The sequence below is a fragment of the Oncorhynchus mykiss genome, chromosome 31 (genome assembly GCF_013265735.2).
Source record: "Oncorhynchus mykiss isolate Arlee chromosome 31, USDA_OmykA_1.1, whole genome shotgun sequence".
NCBI lineage: Eukaryota > Metazoa > Chordata > Actinopteri > Salmoniformes > Salmonidae > Oncorhynchus > Oncorhynchus mykiss.
In genome coordinates, this window is record NC_050571.1 from 21,497,144 (window position 1) to 21,509,545 (window position 12,402).

Sequence of the window (12,402 nt, forward strand, 5' to 3'; positions counted from 1 at the left end):
TTTCACTTTTGTTTTTTATCTACTTCACTTGCCTTGGCATGTACACATATGTTTCCCATGCCAATAAAGCCATTGAATTGAGAGAGAGAGACAGAGTGAGAGAGAGAGAGAGAAACAGGTTCACTGGCACTTAATTGCTTTATTTGATTTACATAATCTTCAGCAAATGAAAAAAATGGGCAAGAGGCGGGTTTTTAAGAGTATTGTTTTTGAGAGTTGTTTATCGTTACAGTTGCCGTTAACGACAGGTTCCAGACAGCTGCACAGATCATACGTCTCCAGCCCTCTCTCGGAGCTGTCAGCTCTACAGCACAAAGTCATGTTGATTCCGATGTTTATCCAAACGGCTCGACGTGTGACCGCTTTTACTACCTTGTAAGACCTTCGGAGCCATCTGCAAAGACTAACCTGCCACACCTCATTAGCCCATACCCCTGTGAACATGGGAAGAGCAAACACACTCACACAAACACACACACACTCTGCTGCCAAAAACACATTTTTTAAATCCAAAGTGATGCTTCCTCAAACAACCTGGGGGAGTGGAGGAGAACGATGGGGGGTGGCAGAAGGGGTCACTTGTTTTCTTGGATCATCACAGTAATCCTAGCCTTTGATTTCTGGAGATGCCGGACTGGCAGGCATTACTGTAGCTTGTCATACGCGTGGTGTTTGGAACCAACCAACTGACTTGTTTGGCCCTGTGTGTCTGTAGAGACCCCTCGGCTGGTTGGATGCAGCAGATTTTTCCCTGTGATGCCAGGGGGCACCTAGCCTGCACTCAATAAACAAAGCATTACAGGACCCCACCTTATTACACACTCAGCCTAGGATGTTGTGGACCCACCACCATGTTGGGCCAAGATGGGGCATGATGGTGTGTTATTTGAAATGGGCAGTCGTTTTAGTTGACAGTGTTGTTCAAAGGAGTTTGTGATGGAGCTTGGAGCTTGTGCGTGTGCGTGTGTGTGTGTGTGTGCACTTATGTGTCTGTGTATACATGTGTATGTGTGTCTGCCAGTGGGTTCTTTTCTCAGTTCTTTCAGGTAAATGTGCGCTTGTCAAATGTTGCCTTCTTTGTCATTCCAGGTATGCCCCTCAGTCTAGACTGTAAGGCCTTCTTTGGCTACAGCGGGGAGTCTAGACACATCATCTACTGGATGAAGGGGGAGAAGTTTGTGGAGGAGCTGGCAGGTCACATTAAAGAAAGTGAAGTCAGGTACTGTATATAATCTATCACTGCAAACTTTTCCTCTTTCTCTGTTTCTGATCGTGGAAGTGTCTAGTTTCTGGTTATATACAGAAACCAGTGTGGATGTGACTGACACTAGCATATTATGCCCATTAGGGTTGTGGAGTAATGTCTTGTAGGTCTGAAAAATCATCCAGCTTCATTAGGAGTGTGATGTTCCACTGCCACATCCTGTGCTGTCCACTGTGACTGACAGCATAATACCTCCATCAGCGGGAGGGGATTTCTGCTTCGATATCAGCTCCAGGATTTGTACTACAGTCTAAATGGACAGAGGGGAAATTCCTCATGCACACAATGAGAAACTAATCACGTAACAATTTAATTCAGGGTAAATCCGGGCTTGTTGGAAGTAGCAGACTGCTACTTCTGAAAGATGATAAGATTTCATCCTCTTGTTGGAAAGCTAGTAATTACCACATAAAGCTAGTAATTACCACAAAAAGCTAGTAATTACCATATAAAGCAAGTTATTACCACATAAAGCACGTACAGTAATTACCATATAAATCTAGTAATTACCACATAAAGCTAGTAATTACCACATAAAGCTAGTAATTACCACATAGCTGTCATGCAAATGTAACCGCTCCTATCAAATGACAAATAATTGTCTCAACTTCCCAGCCTAGAGTAGCCAGTAGCATCTTCTACCCAGTAGCCAGTAGCATCTTCTGCCCAGTAGCATTTGGCATCACCTCCCCAGTATCCATTAGCATCACCTCCCCAGTAGCCAGTAGCATCACCTCCCCAGTAGCCAGTAGCATCACTTCGCCAGTAGCATCACTTCCCCAGTAGCCAGTAGCATCACTTCCCCAGTAGCCAGTAGCATCACTTCCCCAGTAGCCAGTAGCATCACCTCCCCAGTAGCCAGTAGCATCACTTCCCCAGTAGCCAGTAGCATCACTTCCCCAGTAGCCAGTAGCATCACTTCCCCAGTAGCCAGTTGCATCAACTCCCCAGCCTGGAGTAGCCAGTAGCATCATCTCACCAGCCTGGAGTAGCCAGTAGCATCATCTCACCAGCCTGGAGTAGCCAGTAGCATCATCTCACCAGCCTGGAGTAGGCAGTAGCATCATCTCACCAGCCTGGAGTAGGCAGTAGCATCATCTCACCAGCCTGGAGTAGGCAGTAGCATCAACTCCCCAGCCTGGAGTAGCCAGAAGCATCATCTCACCAGCCTGGAGTAGCCAGTAGCATCATCTCACCAGCCTGGAGTAGGCAGTAGCATCATCTCACCAGCCTGGAGTAGGCAGTAGCATCAACTCCCCAGCCTGGAGTAGCCAGTAGCATCATCTCACCAGCCTGGAGTAGGCAGTAGCATCATCTCACCAGCCTGGAGTAGGCAGTAGCATCATCTCACCAGCCTGGAGTAGGCAGTAGCATCAACTCCCCAGCCTGGAGTAGCCAGTAGCATCATCTCACCAGCCTGGAGTAGGCAGTAGCATCATCTCACCAGCCTGGAGTAGGCAGTAGCATCATCTCACCAGCCTGGAGTAGGCAGTAGCATCAACTCCCCAGCCTGGAGTAGCCAGTAGCATCAACTCCCCAGCCTGGAGTAGCCAGTAGTGGATTTCAAAACAACTGAACTGACTCCACACCAGAACCCACCACTCCAATTCTAACTCTACTATCTACTGCTGGAGGTATTCAGCCAATCATCAAGTTTGCAGACAACACAACAGTAGTGGATACTTGTCACTTTAATAATGTTTACATATTTTGCATTACTCATCTCAAATGTATATACTGTATTCTATTCTATTCTACTGTATCTTAGTCTATGTTGCTCTGACATTGCTTGTCCAAATATTTATATATTCTTAATTCTATTCCTTTACTTTAGATTTGTTTACTTGTCAAATATTACTACACTGTTGGAGCTAGAAACACAAGCATTTTGCTACACCCGCAATAACATCTGCTAAACACGTGTATGTGAGCAATGAAATTAGATTTGCTACAAGTTCAGACAGCTGACTATATTATTTAAATGTTTTGCTGACATGGCTAATTAAGTAAATGTCAGTGACTGACATAACAAGAGAAAAATGACTGATGCACAACCAAATTTCAAACGTTCTGTTGATGTACTGTTCAACTGACCCCGAACTGAGTTCCTAGGTTGGGGACCCCCTAGCAGCTTGAGGCCCTAAGTGACCACTTATGCCTAGAGCCGCCCCACCAGCACATGGCCAAACCAAAACCAACCAATGTCTCTCTCTCTCTCGCCAACAAAACGAGGCTGGATGTCTCTACAGTTGTGCAGATGAGATGGGAAAGTTGGAAAGCTAGTAATTACCACATAAAGCTAGTAATTACCACAAAAAGCTAGTAATTACCATATAAAGCAAGTTATTACCACATAAAGCACGTACAGTAATTACCATATAAATCTAGTAATTACCACATAAAGCTAGTAATTACCACATAAAGCTAGTAATTACCACATAGCTGTCATGCAAATGTAACCGCTCCTATCAAATGACAAATAATTGTCTCAACTTCCCAGCCTAGAGTAGCCAGTAGCATCTTCTACCCAGTAGCCAGTAGCATCTTCTGCCCAGTAGCATTTGGCATCACCTCCCCAGTATCCATTAGCATCACCTCCCCAGTAGCCAGTAGCATCACCTCCCCAGTAGCCAGTAGCATCACTTCGCCAGTAGCATCACTTCCCCAGTAGCCAGTAGCATCACTTCCCCAGTAGCCAGTAGCATCACTTCCCCAGTAGCCAGTAGCATCACCTCCCCAGTAGCCAGTAGCATCACTTCCCCAGTAGCCAGTAGCATCACTTCCCCAGTAGCCAGTAGCATCACTTCCCCAGTAGCCAGTTGCATCAACTCCCCAGCCTGGAGTAGCCAGTAGCATCATCTCACCAGCCTGGAGTAGCCAGTAGCATCATCTCACCAGCCTGGAGTAGCCAGTAGCATCATCTCACCAGCCTGGAGTAGGCAGTAGCATCATCTCACCAGCCTGGAGTAGGCAGTAGCATCATCTCACCAGCCTGGAGTAGGCAGTAGCATCAACTCCCCAGCCTGGAGTAGCCAGAAGCATCATCTCACCAGCCTGGAGTAGCCAGTAGCATCATCTCACCAGCCTGGAGTAGGCAGTAGCATCATCTCACCAGCCTGGAGTAGGCAGTAGCATCAACTCCCCAGCCTGGAGTAGCCAGTAGCATCATCTCACCAGCCTGGAGTAGGCAGTAGCATCATCTCACCAGCCTGGAGTAGGCAGTAGCATCATCTCACCAGCCTGGAGTAGGCAGTAGCATCAACTCCCCAGCCTGGAGTAGCCAGTAGCATCATCTCACCAGCCTGGAGTAGGCAGTAGCATCATCTCACCAGCCTGGAGTAGGCAGTAGCATCATCTCACCAGCCTGGAGTAGGCAGTAGCATCAACTCCCCAGCCTGGAGTAGCCAGTAGCATCAACTCCCCAGCCTGGAGTAGCCAGTAGCATCATCTCACCAGCCTGGAGTAGGCAGTAGCATCATCTCACCAGCCTGGAGTAGGCAGTAGCATCATCTCACCAGCCTGGAGTAGGCAGTAGCATCAACTCCCCAGCCTGGAGTAGGCAGTAGCATCATCTCACCAGCCTGGAGTAGGCAGTAGCATCATCTCACCAGCCTGGAGTAGCCAGTAGCATATTAAAGTAATAAAGTACACAATGGATTTCAAAACAACTGAACTGACTCCACACCAGAACCCACCACTCCAATTCTAACTCTACTATCTACTGCTGGAGGTATTCAGCCAATCATCAAGTTTGCAGACAACACAACAGTAGTGGATACTTGTCACTTTAATAATGTTTACATATTTTGCATTACTCATCTCAAATGTATATACTGTATTCTATTCTATTCTACTGTATCTTAGTCTATGTTGCTCTGACATTGCTTGTCCAAATATTTATATATTCTTAATTCTATTCCTTTACTTTAGATTTGTTTACTTGTCAAATATTACTACACTGTTGGAGCTAGAAACACAAGCATTTTGCTACACCCGCAATAACATCTGCTAAACACGTGTATGTGAGCAATGAAATTAGATTTGCTACAAGTTCAGACAGCTGACTATATTATTTAAATGTTTTGCTGACATGGCTAATTAAGTAAATGTCAGTGACTGACATAACAAGAGAAAAATGACTGATGCACAACCAAATTTCAAACGTTCTGTTGATGTACTGTTCAACTGACCCCGAACTGAGTTCCTAGGTTGGGGACCCCCTAGCAGCTTGAGGCCCTAAGTGACCACTTATGCCTAGAGCCGCCCCACCAGCACATGGCCAAACCAAAACCAACCAATGTCTCTCTCTCTCTCGCCAACAAAACGAGGCTGGATGTCTCTACAGTTGTGCAGATGAGATGGGAAAGTGACTGAAATTAACTAAGAAAAGCAGATATTATCACATGAATGGCTAGAGGCGGAGATATAGAGATACGGTACAGAGCAGAGAGGAGTTATTTGTTCACAGGCAGACTGGAATTTTCTTTCTGCACAATTGGTGAACAGCCAAGAATGATGACTAAGAAGGGAGAGGGGAAAAGGCTACTTATTTAAGAGGCTCTAATAACCCTATGAACAAAGGAGGTGCCAGTTTTCAGTAGAAATATGTCTGAGATTTCATACAAAGAAGTCTAGGTCAGGTTAGTGCAGTAAGACACTCTGACCCAGTTTCTCTCAATGCTCCTGGTGGACTAATGCAATCTGAGAGAGAGGCAGATCTGGCTCTCAAGAGAAGACAGGCTGTGTGCACAATGCCTGCAAAATGAGGTGGAAACTGAGCTGCACTTCCTAACCTCCTGCCCAATGTATGACCATATTAGAGACACACATTTCCCTCAGATTACACAGATCCACAAAGAATTCAAAAACAAATCCAATATTGATCAACTCCCATATCTATTGGGTGAAATACCACAGTGTGTCATCACAGCAGCAAGATTTGTGACCTGTTGCCACAAGAAAAGGGCAACCAGTGAAGAACAAACACCATTGTAAATACAACCCATATTTATGTTTTTCAAAAAGAAAGGAGGACCAAGGCACTCTTCATATAATTAATTAAAATGCCTTTATTAGTACGGCATGTTCAATAGAAACAAAGTTTTTTTTAAACCAACGCGTTTCGGCTGCATGGCCTTTGTCAGGGAGTACAAAAAAAGGAGTACACGGTCCTCTTTTAAACAGCTTATCAATTAGCCCTAATTGGAAGAGGGAGTGGTTACACAATTGATTGGACACACCTAGTAAGCAATACTATACACATTGAAATACTGTAGCTATGTTATCATAAAAATACAACTCCAAGCTAGAAGTATCAGAACACTAAAAGGTAGTTCTAACCTTAAATATGACAGGGAGAAGTGTCAAGAATAAGAAAGCAATATATTCCATAGTACACTAGAACACAGCAAAACATGAACAACAACAGTCTAACCATAGCTGAGGGCAATAGAGCTAGAGGACATCACGACCCTACAGGAAGGGTGAGAAATCCATATCTTCATCTAAACCAGGGTATTTAGTGGCCTGTAGTTTGTAAATCCAAAAACTTTCCCTTTGGTTTAACTGTTTAAGACGGTCCACTTTTCTAATAGAGGCCGGAATATGATCAATACCCATAGCTTGTAGGGAGGCAGGGTTGCCATGGTGTAGGGACTTGTAGTGCCTTGCCATGGTGTAGGGACTTGTAGTGCCTTGCCATGGTGTAGGGACTTGTAGTGTCTTGCCATGGTGTAGGGACTTGTAGTGCCTTGCCATGGTGTAGGGACTTGTAGTGCCTTGCCATGGTGTAGGGACTTGTAGTGCCTTGCCATGGTGTAGGGACTTGTAGTGCCTTGCCATGGGGTAGGGACTTGTAGTGCCTTGCCATGGGGTAGGGACTTGTAGTGTCTTGCCATGGTGTAGGGACTTGTAGTGCCTTGCCATGGTGTAGGGACTTGTAGTGCCTTGCCATGGTGTAGGGACTTGTAGTGCCTTGCCATGGTGTAAGGACTTGTAGTGCCTTGCCATGGTGTAGGGACTTGTAGTGCCTTGCCATGGGGTAGTCTTCATTGCCTACCCATATGGCGTACTTGTGTTCCGCTATGCGGTCTTGAAGGCATCTCTTTGTCCTTCCAATGTAGAACACCTTGCACTGTGGACATTCCAATCTATAGATGACATGAGTGGTTTTGCAGTTAATGAAATGCTTGACGTAATACTCCCTTTTGGAAGCTGTGTCAACAAAATACTTCTTCTGTACAATATTACTGCAATGGTTGCAATGGTTACATTTAAAAGAACCCTTGGGTTTGTGATCAAGACAAGATAACTGTGGACTAATTTGTCATTTAGGGTAGGACATCTCTTAGAGCTTATGGCTTCAAGACCGCCTTCAAGACAGCTTAGCGGAACACAAGTACGCCATACGGGTAGGCAATGAAGACTACACCATGGCAAGGCACTACAAGTCCTAACACCATGGCAAGGCACTACAAGTCCCTACACCATGGCAAGGCACTACAAGTCCCTACACCATGGCAAGGCACTACAAGTCCCTACCCCATGGCAAGGCACTACAAGTCCCTACAAGTCCCTACACCATGGCAAGGCACTACAAGTCCATACACCATGGCAAGGCACTACAAGTCCCTACCCCATGGCAAGACACTACAAGTCCCTACACCATGGCAAGGCACTACAAGTCCCTACCCCATGGCAAGGCACTACAAGTCCCTACAAGTCCCTACACCATGGCAAGGCACTACAAGTCCATACACCATGGCAAGGCACTACAAGTCCCTACCCCATGGCAAGGCACTACAAGTCCCTACACCATGGCAAGACACTACAAGTCCCTACACCATGGCAAGGCACTACAAGTCCCTACACCATGGCAAGGCACTACAAGTCCCTACACCATGGCAAGACACTACAAGTCCCTACACCATGGCAAGGCACTACAAGTCCCTACACCATGGCAAGGCACTACAAGTCCCTACACCATGGCAACCCTGCCTCCCTACAAGCTATGGGTATTGGTCATATTCCGGCCTCTATTAGAAAAGTGGACCGTCTTAAACAGTTAAACCAAAAGGAAAGTTTTTGAATTTACAAACTACAGGCCACTAAATACCCTGATTTAAATGAAGATATGGATTTCTCACCCTTCCTGTAGGGTCGTGATAGGTCCATTTGCTGTCATCTAGTGGACATTTTGCTCTATTGCCCTCAGCTATGGTTAGACTGTTGTTGTTCATGTTTTGCTGTGTTCTAGTGGACTAGTGGACTGTGGAATATTTAGCTTTCTTATTCTTGACACTTCTCCCAGTCATATTTAAGGTTAGAACTACCTTTTAGTGTTCTGATACTTCTAGTTGTATTTTTATGATAACATAGCTACAGTATTTCAATGTGTATAGTATTGCTTACTAGGTGTGTCCAATCAATTGTGTAACCACTCCCTCTTCCAATTAGGGCTAATTGATAAGCTGTTTAAAAGAGGACCTTGTACTCCTTTTTTTGTACTCCCTGATGAAGGCCATGCAGCTGAAACGTGTTGGTTTTAAAAAAACTTTGTTTCTATTGAACATGCCGTACTAATAAAGGCATTTTAATCAATTATATGAAGAGTGCCTTGGTCCTCCTTTCTTTTTGTTGACCAATATTACCCCTTTTACCAAAGAGCACCTTCTATCTACCAAAATATACTATTGTGTACCTTAGTAGCGCTTCCCTTCCTCCTTTTTCCATATTTGTTTTTTTATTTTCCCTTTTGTACTTTAACTATTTGCACGTCGTTACAACACTGTATATAGATATAATATGACATTTGAAATGTCTTTATTCTTTTGGAACTTACGTGAGTGTAATGTTTACTGTTAATTTTTGTTTATTATCTACTTCACTTGTTTTGGCAATGTCAACATATGCCAATAAAGCCCTTAAATTAAAAATTGAAATTGAGAGGGAGAAAGAGCTGGAGAGAAAGAAAGAGGAAGAGAGAAATGGACTGTGTGCATATTGTGTGTTTGTGGGCGTGTATGTGTGTCTGTCTGTGTGTGTGTTTGTGATGGTCCAAGTGAACATATGCGTGTGCCTGACTATGAATATTCTCTTCTGATGGGGAATTTTAGCAAGTAGCTCATCATTCAGAATGACCTCTATCACAAATCGCCACATCACATCAGTCCTTCTCAGTGGCACTGCAAAGACCTGCTCTTTATTTTCATTTGGAGGTTTTGAAGTGCTCTTGTGGGGGAGAGTTTTCACGCCTCTGCGCTGGTTTTGTTTTCTTCCAGCCGAGCCACTAATGATGTATTACGCCTTCCTCTCACCTCTAGAACTGCGTCCTCCTTCCTAGCGTGGAGGTACAGCATTATCCTTCCTAACGTGGATGTACAGCATTATCCTTCCCGGTGTGGATGTACAGCATTATCCTTCCTTGTGTGGAGGTACAGCATTATCCTTCCTGATGTGGATGTGCTGCATTATCCTTCCTGGCATGGATGTACAGCATTATCCTTACTAACATTTAGAATGGAGCCGGAGGGGATGGCTGACATTTTAGTACATCATTATCCTTCCTAGCGTGGAGGTACAGCATAGCGTGGAGGTACATCATTATCCTTCCTAATGTGGACAGGCGAGGCGCACTGTAGGCCTGGTGCGTGGTGCCGGCACTGGTGGTACTGGGCCGAGGACACACACCTCAGGGCGAGTGCGGGGAGCTGCCACCGGAGGGCTGATGCGTGGAGGTGGTACCGGATAGACCGGACCGTGCAGGCGCACTGGAGCTCTTGAGCACCGAGCCTGCCCAACCTTACCTGGTTGAATGCTCCTGGTCGCCCTGCCAGTGCGGCGAGGTGGAATAGCCCGCACTGGGCTATGCAGGCGAACCAGGGACACCGTGCGCAAGGCTGGTGCCATGTAAGCCGGCCCAAGGAGACGCACTGGAGACCAGATGCGTAGAGCCGGCCTCATGGCACTTGGCTCGATGCCCACTCTAGCTCGGCCAATACGCGGAGCTGGTATGTACCGCACCGGGCTATGCACCCGCACTGGGGACACCGTGCGCTCCACCGCATAACACGGTGCCTGCCCGGTCTCTCTCGCCCTCCGGTAAGCACAGGAAGTTGGCGCAGGTCTCCTACCTGGCTTCGTCATACTTCCAGTGTGCCGCCCCCCAAGACATTTTGGGGCTGCCTCTCGGGCTTCCTTGCCAGCCGTGTTCCCTCATATCGCCGGCTCCTCTCTCCGGCTGCCTCTGCTCTCCTAGCAGCCTCCACCTGTTCCCATGGAAGGCGATCCTTTCCAGCCAGGATCTCCTCCCATGTGTAGCAACCCTTGCCCTTGCTTTCTTCTGTTGAAGGAGAGGCGGACCAAAACGCAGCGTGGTTATTTTGATACATCTTTAATAAAGATGACAATAGAACAATATACAAAAACAAGAACCGTGAAAAACCGAAAACAGCCCTATCTGGTGTAACAAACACAAAGACAGGAACAATCACCCACAAAACCCAACACAAAACAAATATGGCTCCCAATCAGAGACAATGACTAAAACCTGCCTCTGATTGAGAACCATATCAGGCCCAAACACAGAAACAGACAACAAGACATCCAACATAGAATGCCCACTCAGATCACACCCTGACCAAACAAAACATAGAACATACAAAGCAAACTATGGTCAGGGTGTGACAATTATCCTTCCTAATGTGGATGTACAGGTGTGGATGCCGCAATGTCTCCCTCCCCCCTCCCTGTGTGTGTGTGTGTGTGTGTGTGTGTGTGTGTGTGTGTGTGTGTGTGTGTGTGTGTGTGTGTGTGTGTGTGTGTGTGTGTGTGTGTGTGTGTGTGTGTGTGTTTGATCTCCAGCTCCACTGTAATGGGGAAAGAATCTCTGCCTGACGAGTATGACCTCTGCGCTGAACTCTTGTTAGCTGCATTGTGAAACCAGGGCCTGTCTCTGAAAACAGACCACTATATGAGGTGTATCTCCACCCCCTCACTATGTACCTCAGTGGTGACCTGTATACTCTAAGCTATGTTACCTCCCCTGAGGTTCTTCTCTCTCCTCCCTCCTCCTCCTCTTCTTCTACACAGGGTGCTGAAGGAACACTTGGGGGAAAAGGAGGTGGAGCTGTCCTTAACCTTCGACGCGGTAGAGGAGACGGACCTGGGAAACTACACCTGCTATGTGGAGAACCACATTGGACGGAGGAGCGGCAGCGCCATCCTGCAGAAAAGAGGTAGGCCAGGCCTCAACACCACTGCTGTCTGCTGATAATACTGCTGTGACAGTAACACTTTAGGCAGACAGATTTATGGGTAATGTCTCCCTTGGGAGGGGTGCGGCGTCATGGCATAATACCCTTTGCCGACTTGGGCACTGACCAATTAGAACCCCAATTCTTCACTTGTCTAATACTCTGTGTCATGCTACAGTTGAAGTCGGAAATTTACATACAGCTTAGCTTTAGCCAAATACATTAAACTCAGTTTTTCACAATTCCTGACATTTAGTCCTTGTAAAAATTCCCTGTCGTAGGTCAGGTAGGATCACCACTTTATTTTAAGAATGTGAAATGTCAGAATAATAGTAGAGAGAATTATTTATTTCAGCTTTTATTTATTTCATCACAAAAGTTTACATACACTCAATTAGTATTTGGTAGCATTGCCTTTTAAATTGTTTAACTTGGGTCAAATGCTTCAGGTAGCCTTCTAGAAGCTTCCCACAATAAGTTGGGTGAATTTTGGCCCATTCCTCCTGACAGAGCTGGTGTAACTGAGACAGGTTTGTAGGACTCCTTTCTCACACAAGCTTTTTCAGTTCTGCCCACACATTTTCTATTGGATTGAGGTCAGGGCTTTGTGATGGCCACTCCAATACCTTGACTTTGTTGTTGTTAAGTCATTTTGCCACACCTTTGGAAGCATGCTTGGGGTCATTGTCCATTTGGAAGACCCATTTGGAAGACCCACCCGGCAGGGTAGCCTAGTGGTTAGAGCGTTGGACTAGTAACCGGAAGGTTGCAAGTTCAAACCCCCGAGCTGACAAGGTACAAATCTGTCGTTCTGCCCCTGAACAGGCAGTTCACTGTTCCCCACTGTTCCTAGGCTGTCATTGTAAATAAGAATTTGTTCTTAAC

At 46.0% G+C, this 12,402-nt stretch overlaps 1 protein-coding gene across 1 annotated transcript in view; it reads left to right on the forward strand.

The window, feature by feature from the left end:
• Positions 1–12,402, forward strand: part of LOC110504767 (X-linked interleukin-1 receptor accessory protein-like 2) — a 432,915-nt gene that overhangs the window by 381,016 nt on the left and 39,497 nt on the right. Inside the window, exons 7-8 of the mRNA XM_021583579.2 lie at positions 1,090–1,219; positions 11,354–11,499. Of these exons, the coding sequence (XP_021439254.1) occupies positions 1,090–1,219; positions 11,354–11,499 (276 nt within the window). The remainder of the gene's footprint in view (positions 1–1,089; positions 1,220–11,353; positions 11,500–12,402) is intronic.